The sequence below is a fragment of the Drosophila obscura genome, unplaced genomic scaffold (assembly GCF_018151105.1).
Source record: "Drosophila obscura isolate BZ-5 IFL unplaced genomic scaffold, ASM1815110v1 contig_42, whole genome shotgun sequence".
Classification (NCBI taxonomy): domain Eukaryota; kingdom Metazoa; phylum Arthropoda; class Insecta; order Diptera; family Drosophilidae; genus Drosophila; species Drosophila obscura.
Genome location: NW_024542831.1, coordinates 70,432 through 87,078, shown reverse-complemented (window position 1 = coordinate 87,078; position 16,647 = coordinate 70,432). Strand labels below are relative to the sequence as shown.

Below are 16,647 nucleotides of genomic sequence, written 5' to 3'. Positions count from 1 at the left end.
GGGGATAGTTAGCGCCCTGTTCCCACGAGGGCAACGGGTCGTGAGCTCTCCACGGTCGGAGTTAAGACGAGGCGAGATATCCGAGGTCACGGAAGACGAGGTACGGCGTGCGGGCAGACGCCTAAAGCCCAAGAAGGCACCGGGCCCAGATGCGATCCCCAACAGGGCGCTAAAGCTGGCGCTAGCGCTGCTCCCGACGGAGGTTGCTGGCCTGTTTAACCAGTGCCTACAGGAGGGCACGTTCCCCGAGAGGTGGAAGAGGCAGCGGCTGCTACTTCTGGCCAAGCCGGGCAAGCCGCCAGGAGAGGCCTCCTCCTACAGGCCCATCTGTCTGCTGGACACCATCGGGAAGGTCTTCGAGAAGGTGGTTGCAACGAGGCTGAGTGCAGCCATCGAAGCGGCTGGCGGTCTCTCCCCGGGCCAATACGGCTTCAGGAAGGGGAAGTCAACGCTGGACGCCATCTCAAGAGTGGTAGAAACGGCAAAGGAGGCATGCGCGGGAACCAGGTGGAGAGGTGGAAGCAAGTCCTACTGTCTGGTGGTGACGCTGGATGTAAGGAACGCCTTCAACTCTGCCGATTGGGGCCGAACGCTGGAGGCCCTCAGAAGCTTCAACATCCCGGGGTACCTGCTGAATATAGCTTACAGCTATTTCAGCGCCAGGGTACTCACGATGGACACGAGTCTGGGTTCCAGAGCATACGAAGTCTCAGCCGGAGTCCCGCAGGGCTCCGTTTTGGGACCCCTGCTCTGGAACGCTCTGTACGATGGAGTTTTGAGGTTGCCGATGCCAGCCAGCACAAGCTTGGTAGGCTTCGCGGACGATGTCGCGATAGTGGTGGTCGCAAAGGACCTTGCTGCCGTGGAAAACCTCGCCAACGAGGCTATCCAAGCCGTGGAATCGTGGCTAGCGGTAGCAGGCCTCGAGCTGGCGGCCCACAAGACGGAGGCTGTGCTCATATCGAGCCGGAAAGCGGTGGAGACTGCCATCGTGCAAGTCGGAGGGACCACGATCACCTCCCAAAGGTCGATTAAATACCTGGGTGTCCACATAGACACGAGGCTATCCTTCAAGGAGCACCTGGAGTACATCAACAAGAAGGCCAGCGGAACCGTAGGATCGCTCTCGAGGTTGCTGCTCAACACCAGAGGCCCAAAACAGGCAACGAGGAAGCTGCTGACGAGCGTTGTAACGGCGCAAATGCTCTACGCCGCGCCGGTGTGGGCGAAGGCCGCAACGGTGAAAAGCTATATGCGGGGGCTGGAGGCCACGCATCGGCTATGCGCCATCAGGATCGCATGCGCGTTCCGGACCATCTCGGACGAGGCAGCGCTGGTCATCGCCGGGCATATTCCCCTAGGGGAGCTGATCCGGGAGCGCAGGGAAATTTACGACGCCCTGCAGGACGACGAAGCAGGAATCAGCAAGGCAGAGCTGAAGGCTGCCGCTAGAAGGAGCAGCATGGAGAAATGGCAGAGGAGGTGGGACAGCTCCCAAAAAGGGCGCTGGACGCACTCCCTCATCCCACACATCTCGTCCTGGGTCGGAAGGAAGCACGGGCAGGTAGACCACTACCTAACCCAGGCGCTGAGCGGGCATGGCTGCTTCCGTAGCTACCTCAAGCGCTTTGGGCACGATACGGAGGACTGGTGCCCGGAGTGCGGCTCTGGCATAGTGGAGGACGCTCAGCACGTCCTCTTCGAGTGCCACCGGTTCGCATACGAGCGACAGGAGCTTGAAGCCATTGCAGGGTCTGCAATATGCGTCAACAACCTGGTGCCGCTGATGCTGGCAGACCAGAGGATCTGGGAAGCTGCCGCGGTGTTCGCCGCGAGCGTTATGAAAACGCTCAGGGCCATGGAGAGAAGGCGGAAGGAGCAAACGGAGTAGGTGTCTCCGCGCGGGCGAAGCAATGCCTTGCGGCAGTACCGCTAGTCGCACGACCCCTACCCCATCTGTCCCCCAACTGTTCGTATCACATTGTATTGTTCTTAGGTATAAGCACTATTGAAGCCATTAAATGAATACAAAAAAAAAAAAAACCCACTGAGTCGCTTTTGATCGCCTTTCCGGAAGCGGTACCTGTCGTCCTTCCTCTGGCACCTCGCAGACCTTGTTCCCTCTGCCTGCCTCTTGGATGGGTCACTTTGGTTCTTCCTTTGCCTCTCACGTCGACTTTCCTTGTCAGTTGTCCTCACGCACTCGCTTGTGTTCACGCTTTTTCCTCGTTGCTCGCACTCCACTGACTGTCCTCCTTCACTGTTGCCGGGCTCCTCTTATACCCTCGCTTCGACGCTAGCGTCCGCGCCTCTGCCTAGCAACAGCGGTAAATCCGTGCGCCGCTGGTAATTTTCCATCGGCCTCTTCGCTTGATTCCCTCACGTTCTTAACGGGACCGGGCTGGTGGCGTGATCTCATGTCCATACATGGACATGCGCTGGACCGCTGCCATCGGCCTCTTCGCCTGATTCCCTCACGTTCTTAACGGGACCGGGCTGGTGGCGCGATCTCATGTCCATACATGGACATGCGCTGGACCGCTGCCGGCCCGCTCCCGCCGTTCCTAGCCTGACGTGAGCGCCGCTCCTTGCGGGCTCCTCCATTCCCGACTCCCTCCACGGGCTCGTACCGGAGGCATACTCTCATGCCCATATCTGGTCATGCACTGGAGCCCTGCCACTCTAACGGACCCCGGCTCTCACTCTCTTGTGAATTCGCCGTGAATTCTCGCCTTAACCCTTACTTGGTTCCCCTGTGAGGAAACTCCATTCCTCACACTTCCCCCTTTCTTTACCAGAGGAAAACTCCCTTCGTTTTCCTCTCGGCCACCTTCCCATTTGAATTAAAGCGTGCGCGCGGGCGCGTACTCACGCTGGTTCCGGACTGGTTCCTCCACTGCCCGATCGGTTCGCCACCTATCGGATCGGGTCTGCCGATGCAGTTCCGGAACCAGCCCCGTGCATGATTCTCCCGGTAGGTGCGCGCTTTGCGTGCACGATAGGTGCACGATATGTGCGCCTCTGATCGTGCTGCCAGACCCTCTTCACGTGTTGCCGGACCGCTCCCCTTTTCACGTGTTGCTTCCGCTTGCGGTAACTATTGTATACGCTGGCCGGCCGCGTTTTCGCGTAAGTTTTATGTTGCTGCCCTCGTGGGCTCTGTATACCTCGCGTGTTAAACCCCCGCCTATCCCGACATCAAGCTGCCATGCCCCGGGGTTAGTTGTACTTCATTCTTTATTCATTTTAATCTCATTCACAAATTTTCCCTCCCCCCTTTCATGCCTCGACGGACACCTCGACCTGGTTTGCCGATGCTGATACCCGGTACCGCACCCCGCGCACCCTCACGAGACGCTTCACGCGTCGACCGATCCGGCGTGTGCCTTCCACCGCCCGAGCCACTGCCTCCGGCCATTCTTCAACATCCACATGTCGCCAGCGGACGTTCTTCCCCGTCGGCTCCTCCACCGACTGCTGTCTCTGCAGCTTCGGCCGGGCGACCTCAGCCCTGGGATCCGGGCACGACGATTGCCGCACTAGGACAGGCCTAGGCTTGTCTTTCGCAGGTGAGGGCCACACCCACGGACCGCGCTCCCACCTCTCGCTTTCCGTGTTCGCTGACGGTACCTCCGTCGCCGTCGTCATTGCTGGCACTGCCGGTTCCTCCGTCACCGTCGCTGCCGGTACCTCCGTCACCGTCGCTGCCGGTACCTCCATCGCCGCCGTCGGTATTTCCGTTGCCGTCGCCGTCGCTGGCGCTGCCGCCTCTTCCGTCGCTGCCGCCCCCTCCGTTGCTGCCGCTGTCGGTGCCTCTGTCGCCGTCGCAGCCGGTGCCTTCGCTGCCGCTGGCTCCCGCTCCTCCGACGCCGTCTCCTCTGCCCTCATGGCCTCTGCCTGCCTCCGGTGCTGTCGTGGATCACGCGCGTTGCTTCGCGGGGCCGGTTCCTCCTCCCATACTTTCCGTTCTTCCTGCGCTTCCGATGGTGCGGGTCCCGACGCCCACGTTATGTGGATAACTTGGTGGTGCCATATCATGCCATTCCTTACCGCCGTGTGCACGTTTTGTGACACAAATGGCCCGCACACCGCGGTCTCCGGACCACCCAACTGGGGCCGCTGAGCCTCTTCCTGTGGCGGCTCCTTCGGTGCCTCCTCCTGTCGTGACGACGACTGTTGTGTCGGTGCGTTCGGCGGTGGTGATTTTGGTGGCGGTGACTGCGGGGGCGTCGGTTGTTGTGTGCTCTGTGGCTGCGGCGGTGGCTCGGGGTGCCGGCGTTCCCATAAGGGTGCCTCCTCACCCTGTTTGGGTTGCTGCTGCCCCGTCGGTCCGCTAAACAGACCTGTCCTCCCCTTGAGGAACCTCGGAGGAGGCGGAGCCTCCTCCTCGATCCTCTCGTGAGCTTCGGCTTCCCGCCGCGCGGCCTCCATCTGCCGTTGCAGGGCGGCATATGCTTCCCGCATCATGGCCTTGTTCAGCGCCGCCTCCCTTTGCGCCTTCTCCGCTGCCTTGCTTCGGGCCTCCTCCTCATGTCGCCGCTCCTCTTCGCGTCGTCGCTCCTCCTCGCGTCGCCGCTCGTCCTCGCGTCGTCGCCCCTCTTCGCGTCGCCGCCCCTCCTCCTCGCGTCGCGCCCTCCTGCTGCTGCTCGCCGATTGCGCTGCTGCTCCATCTGGCTCCTCCGCACGGTCTCGGCTGTTGGCCGCGCTGCTGGGGTCGCTGCCGGCTGTGCTGCTGGCGTCGCTGGCGGCTGCGCTGCTGGCGTCGCTGGCGGCTGCGCTGCTGACGTCGCTGGCGGCTGCGCTGTTGGGTGTGCTGGGGCCTGCGCTCTGCGCTCCATCCTCTGCCGTCCTCCTGCTGCGCTGCTGCTGGCCTTGACGTCGGCTGCGATGGCGTCGCTGGCGGCCTGGTTTTCAACGGCTGCTTCGGCTCCCGTTGCCCTGCAGTTTCGCGCTTCCGCTCACGCAAATAGCGCTCCGCCGATCGGATGGCGATGCCGAGGAACGCTGCGTCGCGTCGCAGCTCCTGCTCCCGTGCCCGCTCCTCCTCGTCGTTGAGCTGCCATCTCCGGAGCTCGGCTCTCCTCGGAGCCGGCTCGACGGAGACCACCACCACGTCGCTGCCGTCGCTGTCCTCCTCCTCCGTTGCTCCTGGCGACACTTCCGGCTCCCGTCTGCTTCGAGGAGACGCCCACGAGGACCACTCGCTCCTTGGGGATGCCATGGGGCTTGTGAATGGGAACGCCATGAGCTCCAACTCTGGAGTCTCGCTCCGCCGATCGCATCGCTCACCTCGCGAGGGCTCCGCCCGTCGCTTGCGCTGGATCTCGGGATTGCGGCTCCCCACACTTCTGGCTTGTTCCTCCAAGTAAAATTCCAACATGGCGATTTTCTTCCCTTTTTTTTTTTCTTTTAAAGTCCGCGCTTGCGTTTGCGTCTACCTCTGGCTCGTGACTGATCGACAGCTCCAGCCTCTGCCGCCGTCGAGCCCTTGCTGTTTTTCCCGTCGTTCCGTCGTACGGTAGTTGGGCATTCCTTCTCCCGCTCTCTCGACGGTTCCTGCCTCTCAGCATTGGGCTCTTCGCCGCGTTAACCCTTCCGCGGCCGGTGGGGGTCTGCCTCGCACCCGATCATACCTGATCCCACCCCCTTTTGTTTGAAGAGCTTTAAATATATATATTTTCCTTTTCCCATTTATTATATTCTTCCTTTTTTTTTCCTTTTTTTTTCACCTTGCCGCCCGGCTTCCCCCTCCCCCCCGACTGATCGACACCCCCTTCGGCCCATGTGCAGCTGCTTCGGCGCTGCCGAGGATCATCCCTCCTCGCCCGTCAGCAACGCATGGGTAGTGTCTTCTGCCCAGCCAAGCCCGACGGCTGTAGATGACCCAGGCACACTGGACCCCAGGACCCGGAGTATCACTCCCACTTCACTGGACCCCCGAGGGTATCTCTCCGCCGGGTCTCGGTCAGCCGAACGCCTTTGGCTTCTGGATCGCTCCACCCGTTTCTGACTCCTTATTTTCCTTCGTCGTTTGCCTGTGGCTTCAAATCCCCAATATGTGCCGTCCGTGTATGCCTATCGCCGTCTTTACGCAGCTTGCATATCACCGGTGATACGAAATCAGTGATCTGGTAGGGACCGGCATACTTTGGGGCCAATTTTGCTGCGAACCCCTCGGCTGCGTTAGACAGGTGGTGCTGTTTAACCCACACCTTTTCACCGACCTTGGGCTTCCAAGCTCTCTTTCGCAAGTTGTAATATCTTGCCTGATCCTGGGCTGCTCTTTCCAAATTCCGCCTCACCAGCTGAAAAAGTTCTTTCAGCTTTACCCGCATGTTCATCCGGAGTGTTTGTCTCCTGACCCGTGCCGAGTGTTTCCTCATCGTACAACGCCTTCGGCAGCCTGGGCTCTCTCCCTTGCACTATGAATGCTGGTGCGAATCCAGTGGACTCAGTGACCCCAGAGTTCACGGCCAGCATTAACTCGGGCCACTTCTCGTCCCAGCATCTCTGGTCCCCTTCGGTGAACTGCGCGATCATGGTTTTCACCGTTCTGTTGGTGCGTTCCGTCGGGTTTTCTTGCGGCGTGTACGGTGCCGTAAACTGGTGTCGAACTCCCATCTGATCCAGAAACTTTTTAAACGCCCGACTGGTGAATTGTACCCCATTGTCGGTGATCATCACCTTGGGTACGCCGAACCGGGCCAATATTCTTTCTCTGAAAGCCTTTATCAGGGCTTCTGCCGTGGCCTTTCTCATTGGCACCAGCTCGGTCCATTTTGAAAACCGGTCCACCAGCACCAACAGCATGGCGTTGCCGTGTTTTGATCTGGGCAATGGTCCCACAAAATCCGCTCACACCGTCGCCCATGGTTCCTCTGGTACTTGTGTCAGCATCTTCCCGGCCGCCTGTGCCTGACTTGGTTTGAAACGCATGCAGGTGTCACATTTCCTGACATACGTCCTCACGTCTCGGTGCATCCCCGGCCAGTAGTACCTATCCTTGCTACCTATCCGGTAGCTATCCTTGCCATCATTTTCCTGCCGCCGGCGTGACCCGCCTCCGGGATATCGTGGTTCTCCCTCATGACCCGCTCCCGCCGATCCTTCGGCACGCAAAGCTTCCAAGCTACTACTTCTTCGTCGCCGGCCCGGTGCGGGATATGCCGGTACACCCCGCCTGCCTCCTCCACATAATCTGGGAACTTGGCCGGCTCCCTTCTCATCTTCTCCTTGACCTTCTTTATCCATGAGCATTGCTCTTCGGGCTCCTGTCCAACCTCCTCCGCTCGCATACATCGCTCTTCCATGGGCTGTCGGGATAGCGCGTCAGCCACCACGTTCTGCTTCCCCTTCCTATACGCTATTTCGAAGTCGTATTGCTGTAACTCTAGCGCCCATCTTGCGATTCTCCCCGTCGGGCTCTCTATGCTGTTGAGCCACTTCAATGCCATGTGGTCGGTGACCACCTTGAAGTGATACCCTTCCAAATAGGGTTTGAGCTTCCTGATGGCCCACACAATTGCCAGGCATTCCTTCTCTGTAGCCGAGTAATTCTTCTCCGCACTGTTCAGCGTTCGGCTGGCGTATGAGATCACCCTTTCGCCCTTCTCCGTTTCTTGGGTGAGAATCGCTCCCAATCCATAGTCGCTGGCGTCCGTCTGTAGCACAAACTTCTTCGAGAAATCCGGGCAAGTTAGCACCGGATCGGCTACCAGCCGACCCTTCACGGACTCAAATGCCTGTTGTTGCTCTGATGCCCATTCCCACTTCACCTTTTTCTTCAGCAATGTGCTAAGCGGCTGTACCATGGTGGCAAATCCTGGCACGAATCGTCGGTACCATGAGGCGACGCCCAGGTACTGGCGAAGCTCTTTCACGTTCGCCGGTGGCTTCAGCTCTGCGATGGCGGCCACCTTTTCCGGATCAGTGCAGATGCCTTCCCCCGTCACCAAATGCCCCAGGTACCGCAGCTCCCTTCGGCCGAACTGGCATTTTTCCACATTCAACCTTAAGTTGGCCCTTTTTAAGCGTCGGAACACCTCCTCCAGATTACGTTGGTGCTCCTCTTTCGTTCGGCCTATAACGATGATATCGTCTTGGTATGCGAAAGCATGCGGCATCATTTCCGGACCAATAACCTGGTCCAACGCCCCTCTGAAACGTGGCCGAGGCCGAATGTAGCCCGAACGGCATCACTTTCCATTGGAACAATCCCTTGCCTGGCACCGTGAAGGCTGTGAACTTCCGGCTATCCTTTTCCAGTGGTATTTGCCAATACCCGTCCTTCAAATCCAAGCTACTGATGAACCGGGCTTCCCTCAGCTGATCTAAGATGTAGTCAATCCGCGGCATTGGGTATGCGTCCTTGATAGACTTTGCATTGATTTGTCGGAAGTCCACGCACAACCTCCACTGACCAGTTTTCTTTTTAACCATTACGATGGGGGAACTATAAGGGCTCTTTGATGGCTCGATACACCCCATTTCCAGCAGCTTGTCTACCTTTTGGTTGATCTCCGCCTGCATCTTTGGGTTCTTCGGGTAGTATCGCTGCTTAACCGGTATCGCATCGCTCATTGTGATCGTATGCACCGCCACGTTCGATACCCCTTTCATCCTCTTGAATTCCTCCAATTCCTTGGCCAGAAATTCTTCGAACGGGCCTTCCTCTGCACTGTCGCGGCGCCTGCTTCCCGTGGGATACTCGGCTTCGGACTCCTCATCCGCCATTCCTTCTGGGGACTCCTCATTGGCCTCCACTACTGCCACCGACAGCCTTTCTTCCACCCGCCCTTTCCGTCGGCCTCTCGCAGGGATCACGACCCTGTGCCCCGCACAGGTCACCTCTGCTCCGACTGCGGCAATGAAGTCCCAGCCTAGTACCAGCGCATCGATGACTCCTGGCAGCACCAGAAGCGCCATTGAGACCACTTTGTCTCCGAACGCCAGTTCCACTTCGATTTTTGTCTCGATGGTGCGACGGCGTCCATCGGCCAACCGCACCTGCTTGTCGGTTTTCTCCTCGCGCCCCTCTCCTCGCAGATGTTCCGCCAGCTCACAGCTGACAAAGCTGCTAGTGGCCCCTGTGTCGACCGTGGCCTTCCATTTCCTCCCTGCGATGTCCACCACGTCTGACAACTGCACATCCTCCACGGTGAGTTCACCGATTAGGTTTCGGGGACTGCATTCTGCGACCCCGGCACGGCCCTCCTCGGCTTGGGTCGCGGGGCGTTTCCCGACTTTTTGCAGCACTGCCATGTCGTGACGCCGACCTTTCCACACCTCCAGCAGAATGTCAACGGGCGCCCTTGACATGCCTGTGACCAGTGCTCGTCACTTCCGCATCGTCGGCATGCTTGGGCGGGATTCTTAACGTATCCCCCTCTATATTGGTTGAATGCGTCTGGTCCTCCGCCGCCGGTGCCTCCACTTTCGCTTTTGTTTGTCCCGCTACGGCGGCCGGCTCGTCCTTGCACCTCCGGCATATTTCAGTCACGGCCGACTTCGAGAAGGGATTTGCCGCTTTCGCTCTTCCCGCTGGACTCTCCTTCTGGAACTCTACGCGATCCCTCTCCAGAGCCTCGAACTCATCCGCTAGCATCATCATGTGGTCCAGGTCCTTGCACCTATGTGGCCTGATGAATATCCGCAGGTCTGGCATGCTATTCTCGCGGATGAGCTCCATCTGCTCCTCGGGAGTACATTTGAGGGGTCTCATGAGGGTCTGCATGTCCACCATGTAGTCCTTGAATGGCTCTCCCCATTTTTGCTTCCTTTGTCGTACCTCTTGGAGCAACTTCTCGAAGTACCCCCTCGGCAAGAAGTAGGCCTGGAAGCTTGTTGCGAAGGCTTCCCACGTGTGCCACTGCCGATTATTGGCGATGAACCACATCAATGCCCGGCCCTTCAGCAATTCTGGCATCGCTCTGGGAATCAGATTCACGTCCAGCCCGTACATATCGGCCGACCATTCGACCTGTTCCAGAAACTCCAGGGGCTTCGCCGTCCCATCGAAACGGAACGACCATTCCCTCACCTGTCACCATTGTCGTCCCCTCATGGTGTATAGATCCCTTCAGTACCGCCCTTCCCGATGCACTCCTTTCTTTGCTTGTCGTGAGGCCCCACGTTGGGCGCCAGTTGTAACGAACTGTTTCTGTCCGTCTAACTCAGCGAGGCTGGCTCAGCGGCCGACGGTTCGTTGCAACAAATTTGTATGTTGCCTCACAGACACGAAAGAATGCACGGGTGGGTTTAATTAATGGTTTTGGATGTTTTATTGGTATCTTATACTTATGGGATCTTACGTTCTATACAACAAATGGATCGTTCTTCAGTTTTACACGCTCTCTCGCTCTTGTCTCAGGTGCTGGTGCAGGTGCTGGTGCTGTGGCTATGCGTCCGACCTGGCTCACGCCTGATCTACACACACAACTCCGCACCCACTGAGTCGCTTTTGATCGCCTTTGCGGAAGCGGTACCTGTCGTCCTTCCTCTGGCACCTCGCAGACCTTGTTCCCTTTGCCGGGTCGTACTGCTGCCTCTTGGATGGGTCACTTTGGTTCTTCCTTTGCCTCTCACGTCGACTTTCCTTGTCAGTTGTCCTCACGCACTCGCTTGTGTTCACGCTTTTTCCTCGTTGCTCGCACTCCACTGACTGTCCTCCTTCACTGTTGCCGGGCTCCTCTTATACCCTCGCTTCGACGCTAGCGTCCGCGCCTCTGCCTAGCAACAGCGGTAAATCCGTGCGCCGCTGGTAATTTTCCATCGGCCTCTTCGCTTGATTCCCTCACGTTCTTAACGGGACCGGGCTGGTGGCGTGATCTCATGTCCATACATGGACATGCGCTGGACCGCTGCCATCGGCCTCTTCGCCTGATTTCCTCACGACCAGCCACCGGGCTGGTGGCGCGATCTCATGTCCATACATGGACATGCGCTGGACCGCTGCCGGCCCGCTCCCGCCGTTCCTAGCCTGACGTGAGCGCCGCTCCTTGCGGGCTCCTCCATTCCCGACTCCCTCCACGGGCTCGTACCGGAGGCATACTCTCATGCCCATATCTGGTCATGCACTGGAGCCCTGCCACTCTAACGGACCCCGGCTCTCACTCTCTTGTGAATTCGCCGTGAATTCTCGCCTTAACCCTTACTTGGTTCCCCTGTGAGGAAACTCCATTCCTCACACCCTAAATACAAATCTTGCGACAAAGATGTCGGTATTTCCGTTGCCGTCGCCGTCGCTGGCGCTGCCGCCTCTTCCGTCGCTGCCGCCCCCTCCGTTGCTGCCGCTGTCGGTGCCTCTGTCGCCGTCGCAGCCGGTGCCTTCGCTGCCGCTGGCTCCCGCTCCTCCGACGCCGTCTCCTCTGCCCTCATGGCCTCTGCCTGCCTCCGGTGCTGTCGTGGATCACGCGCGTTGCTTCGCGGGGCCGGTTCCTCCTCCCATACTTTCCGTTCTTCCTGCGCTTCCGATGGTGCGGGTCCCGACGCCCACGTTATGTGGATAACTTGGTGGTGCCATATCATGCCATTCCTTACCGCCGTGTGCACGTTTTGTGACACAAATGACCCGCACACCGCGGTCTCCGGACCACCCCACTGGGGCCGCTGGGCCTCTTCCTGTGGCGGCTCCTTCGGTGCCTCCTCCTGTCGTGACGACGACTGTTGTGTCGGTGCGTTCGGCGGTGGTGATTTTGGTGGCGGTGACTGCGGGGGCGTCGGTTGTTGTGTGCTCTGTGGCTGCGGCGGTGGCTCGGGGTGCCGGCGTTCCCGTCCCTCCTCGCGTCGCCGCTCCTCCTCGCGTCGCGCCTCTGCTGCTGCTCGCCGATTGCGCTGCTGCTCCATCTGGCTCCTCCGCACGGTCTCGGCTGTTGGCCGCGCTGCTGGGGTCGCTGCCGGCTGTGCTGCTGGCGTCGCTGGCGGCTGCGCTGCTGGCGTCGCTGGTGGCTGCGCCGCTGGCGTCGCTGGCGGCTGCGCTGCTGACGTCGCTGGTGGCTGCGCCGCTGGCGTCGCTGGCGGCTGCGCTGCTGACGTCGCTGGCGGCTGCGCTGTCGGGTGTGCTGAGGCCTGCGCTCTCCGTTGCAACGGTACCTCTGCCGTCCGTCCCTGCTGCGCTGCTGCTGGCCTTGACGTCGGCTGCGATGGCGTCGCTGGCGGCCTGGTTTTCAACGGCTGCTTCGGCTCCCGTTGCCCTGCAGTTTCGCGCTTCCGCTCACGCAAATAGCGCTCCGCCGATCGGATGGCGATGCCGAGGAACGCTGCGTCGCGTCGCAGCTCCTGCTCCCGTGCCCGCTCCTCCTCGTCGTTGAGCTGCCATCTCCGGAGCTCGGCTCTCCCTCGGAGCCGGCTCGACGGAGACCACCACCACGTCGCTGCCGTCGCTGTCCTCCTCCTCCGTTGCTCCTGGCGACACTTCCGGCTCCCGTCTGCTTCGAGGAGACGCCCACGAGGACCACTCGCTCCTTGGGGATGCCATGGGGCTTGTGAATGGGAACGCCATGAGCTCCAACTCTGGAGTCTCGCTCCGCCGATCGCATCGCTCACCTCGCGAGGGCTCCGCCCGTCGCTTGCGCTGGATCTCGGGATTGCGGCTCCCCACACTTCTGGCTTGTTCCTCCAAGTAAAATTCCAACATGGCGATTTTCTTCCCTTTTTTTTTTTCTCTTTTAAAGTCCGCGCTTGCGTTTGCGTCTACCTCTGGCTCGTGACTGATCGACAGCTCCAGCCTCTGCCGCCGTCGAGCCCTTGCTGTTTTTCCCGTCGTTCCGTCGTACGGTAGTTGGGCATTCCTTCTCCCGCTCTCTCGACGGTTCCTGCCTCTCAGCATTGGGCTCTTCGCCGCGTTAACCCTTCCGCGGCCGGTGGGGGTCTGCTCGCACCCGATCATACCTGATCCCACCCCCTTTTGTTTGAAGAGCTTTAAATATATATATTTTCCTTTTCCCATTTATTATATTCTTCCTTTTTTTTTTTCTTTTTTTTTCTTAGGCCTTGCCGCCCGGCTTCCCCTCTCCCCCGACTGATCGACACCCCCTTCGGCCCATGTGAGTACTGTGAATGTGCGCTATCCTTTAATGACTCTGGCTTCTTCTCCAGCCCATCTTGCATCCTTGATCCGTGATGCCAATCGTCACACCTGCCCCTGACTAACAGGTCCTCCGACCTTTCGCCTGGCTGCAATATGACGATCGGCCCTGGCTCGTCACCTCATTGCCGCCTCCGGCTTGACCTTTGGCGTGACCTCTGCCCCACGCAGCTGCTTCGGACCCGAGGATCATCCGACTCCTCGCCCGTCAGCAACGCATGGGTAGTGTCTTCTGCCCAGCCAAGCCCGACGGCTGTAGATGACCCAGGCACACTGGACCCCAGGACCCGGAGTATCACTCCCACTTCACTGGACCCCCGAGGGTATCTCTCCCCCGGGTCTCGGTCAGCCGAACGCCTTTGGCTTCTGGATCGCTCCACCCGTTTCTGACTCCTTATTTTCCTTCGTCGTTTGCCTGTGGCTTCAGATCCCCAATATGTGCCGTCCGTGTATGCCTATCGCCGTCTTTACGCAGCTTGCATATCACCGGTGATACGAAATCAGTGATCTGGTAGGGACCGGCATACTTTGGGGCCAATTTTGCTGCGAACCCCTCGGCTGCGTTAGACAGGTGGTGCTGTTTAACCCACACCTTTTCACCGACCTTGGGCTTCCAAGCTCTCTTTCGCAAGTTGTAATATCTTGCCTGATCCTGGGCTGCTCTTTCCAAATTCCGCCTCACCAGCTGAAAAAGTTCTTTCAGCTTTACCGCATGTTCATCCGGAGTGTTTGTCTCCTGACCCGTGCCGAGTGTTTCCTCATCGTACAACGCCTTCGGCAGCCTGGGCTCTCTCCCTTGCACTATGAATGCTGGTGCGAATCCAGTGGACTCAGTGACCCCAGAGTTCACGGCCAGCATTAACTCGGGCCACTTCTCGTCCCAGCATCTCTGGTCCCCTTCGGTGAACTGCGCGATCATGGTTTTCACCGTTCTGTTGGTGCGTTCCGTCGGGTTTTCTTGCGGCGTGTACGGTGCCGTAAACTGGTGTCGAACTCCCATCTGATCCAGAAACTTTTTAAACGCCCGACTGGTGAATTGTACCCCATTGTCGGTGATCATCACCTTGGGTACGCCGAACCGGGCCAATATTCTTTCTCTGAAAGCCTTTATCAGGGCTTCTGCCGTGGCCTTTCTCATTGGCACCAGCTCGGTCCATTTTGAAAACCGGTCCACCAGCACCAACAGCATGGCGTTGCCGTGTTTTGATCTGGGCAATGGTCCCACAAAATCCGCGCACACCGTCGCCCATGGTTCCTCTGGTACTTGTGTCAGCATCTTCCCGGCCGCCTGTGCCTGACTTGGTTTGAAACGCATGCAGGTGTCACATTTCCTGACATACGTCCTCACGTCTCGGTGCATCCCCGGCCAGTAGTACCTGGCAGCTATCCTTGCCATCATTTTCCTGCCGCCGGCGTGACCCGCCTCCGGGATATCGTGGTTCTCCCTCATGACCCGCTCCCGCCGATCCTTCGGCACGCAAAGCTTCCAAGCTACTACTTCTTCGTCGCCGGCCCGGTGCGGGATATGCCGGTACACCCCGCCTGCCTCCTCCACATAATCTGGGAACTTGGCCGGCTCCCTTCTCATCTTCTCCTTGACCTTCTTTATCCATGAGCATTGCTCTTCGGGCTCCTGTCCAACCTCCTCCGCTCGCATACATCGCTCTTCCATGGGCTGTCGGGATAGCGCGTCAGCCACCACGTTCTGCTTCCCCTTCCTATACGCTATTTCGAAGTCGTATTGCTGTAACTCTAGCGCCCATCTTGCGATTCTCCCCGTCGGGCTCTCTATGCTGTTGAGCCACTTCAATGCCATGTGGTCGGTGACCACCTTGAAGTGATACCCTTCCAAATAGGGTTTGAGCTTCCTGATGGCCCACACAATTGCCAGGCATTCCTTCTCTGTAGCCGAGTAATTCTTCTCCGCACTGTTCAGCGTTCGGCTGGCGTATGAGATCACCCTTTCGCCCTTCTCCGTTTCTTGGGTGAGAATCGCTCCCAATCCATAGTCGCTGGCGTCCGTCTGTAGCACAAACTTCTTCGAGAAATCCGGGGAAGTTAGCACCGGATCGGCTACCAGCCGACCCTTCACGGACTCAAATGCCTGTTGTTGCTCTGATGCCCATTCCCACTTCACCTTTTTCTTCAGCAATGTGCTAAGCGGCTGTACCATGGTGGCAAATCCTGGCACGAATCGTCGGTACCATGAGGCGACGCCCAGGTACTGGCGAAGCTCTTTCACGTTCGCCGGTGGCTTCAGCTCTGCGATGGCGGCCACCTTTTCCGGATCAGTGCAGATGCCTTCCCCCGTCACCAAATGCCCCAGGTACCGCAGCTCCCTTCGGCCGAACTGGCATTTTTCCACATTCAACCTTAAGTTGGCCCTTTTTAAGCGTCGGAACACCTCCTCCAGATTACGTTGGTGCTCCTCTTTCGTTCGGCCTATAACGATGATATCGTCTTGGTATGCGAAAGCATGCGGCATCATTTCCGGACCAATAACCTGGTCCAACGCCCTCTGAAACGTGGCCGAGGCCGAATGTAGCCCGAACGGCATCACTTTCCATTGGAACAATCCCTTGCCTGGCACCGTGAAGGCTGTGAACTTCCGGCTATCCTTTTCCAGTGGTATTTGCCAATACCCGTCCTTCAAATCCAAGCTACTGATGAACCGTGCTTCCCTCAGCTGATCTAAGATGTAGTCAATCCGCGGCATTGGGTATGCGTCCTTGATAGACTTTGCATTGATTTGTCGGAAGTCCACGCACAACCTCCACTGACCAGTTTTCTTTTTAACCATTACGATGGGGGAACTATAAGGGCTCTTTGATGGCTCGATACACCCCATTTCCAGCAGCTTGTCTACCTTTTGGTTGATCTCCGCCTGCATCTTTGGGTTCTTCGGGTAGTATCGCTGCTTAACCGGTATCGCATCGCTCATTGTGATCGTATGCACCGCCACGTTCGATACCCCTTTCATCCTCTTGAATTCCTCCAATTCCTTGGCCAGAAATTCTTCGAACGGGCCTTCCTCTGCACTGTCGCGGCGCCTGCTTCCCGTGGGATACTCGGCTTCGGACTCCTCATCCGCCATTCCTTCTGGGGACTCCTCATTGGCCTCCACTACTGCCACCGATAGCCTTTCTTCCACCCGCCCTTTCCGTCGGCCTCTCGCAGGGATCACGACCCTGTGCCCCGCACAGGTCACCTCTGCTCCGACTGTGGCAATGAAGTCCCAGCCTAGTACCAGCGCATCGATGACTCCTGGCAGCACCAGAAGCGCCATTGAGACCACTTTGTCTCCGAACGCCAGTTCCACTTCGATTTTTGTCTCGATGGTGCGACGGCGTCCATCGGCCAACCGCACCTGCTTGTCGGTTTTCTCCTCGCGCCCCTCTCCTCGCAGCTGTTCCGCCAGCTCACAGCTGACAAAGCTGCTAGTGGCCCCTGTGTCGACCGTGGCCTTCCATTTCCTCCCTGCGATGTCCACCACGGCTGACAGCTGCACATCCTCCACGGTGAGTTCACCGATTAGGTTTCGGGGACTGCATTCTGCGACCCCG

The 16,647-nt window shown here is 58.7% G+C and overlaps 2 protein-coding genes across 2 annotated transcripts; both read right to left on the bottom strand.

The window, feature by feature from the left end:
- Positions 1-3,279: 3,279 nt before the first annotated feature.
- LOC121404825 (trichohyalin-like) lies at positions 3,280-5,380 on the bottom strand. Its single transcript, XM_041595193.1, has 2 exons — positions 4,786-5,380; positions 3,280-4,724 (listed from the first exon to the last, which is right to left on the bottom strand). The coding sequence occupies exons 1-2, from the start codon at positions 5,378-5,380 to the stop codon at positions 3,280-3,282; spliced, it is 2,040 nt and encodes a 679-aa protein (XP_041451127.1).
- Positions 5,381-10,828: 5,448 nt separating this feature from the next.
- LOC121404824 (fibrous sheath CABYR-binding protein-like) lies at positions 10,829-12,634 on the bottom strand. Its single transcript, XM_041595192.1, has 3 exons — positions 12,544-12,634; positions 11,154-12,461; positions 10,829-11,064 (listed from the first exon to the last, which is right to left on the bottom strand). Exons 1-3 carry the CDS (start codon positions 12,632-12,634, stop codon positions 10,829-10,831), a joined length of 1,635 nt encoding a protein of 544 aa, XP_041451126.1.
- Positions 12,635-16,647: the final 4,013 nt, after the last annotated feature.

Excerpts from the sequence above, each read along its gene's own strand:
- LOC121404824 (XM_041595192.1), bottom strand. The coding sequence starts at position 12,634 with ATGTTGGAATTTTACTTGGAGGAACAAGCCAGAAGTGTGGGGAGCCGC. Across the intron at positions 12,462-12,543 it reads ACGGGCGGAGCCCTCGCGAG|GAGCGAGTGGTCCTCGTGGG; the intron begins GTGAGCGATGCG and ends GGCATCCCCAAG. Across the intron at positions 11,065-11,153 it reads TTTCCTCACAGGGGAACCAA|ATATGGGCATGAGAGTATGC; the intron begins GTAAGGGTTAAG and ends GTGCATGACCAG.
- LOC121404825 (XM_041595193.1), bottom strand. The coding sequence starts at position 5,380 with ATGTTGGAATTTTACTTGGAGGAACAAGCCAGAAGTGTGGGGAGCCGC. Across the intron at positions 4,725-4,785 it reads ACAGCGCAGCCGCCAGCGAC|CCGGCAGCGACCCCAGCAGC; the intron begins GTCAGCAGCGCA and ends CCAGCAGCACAG.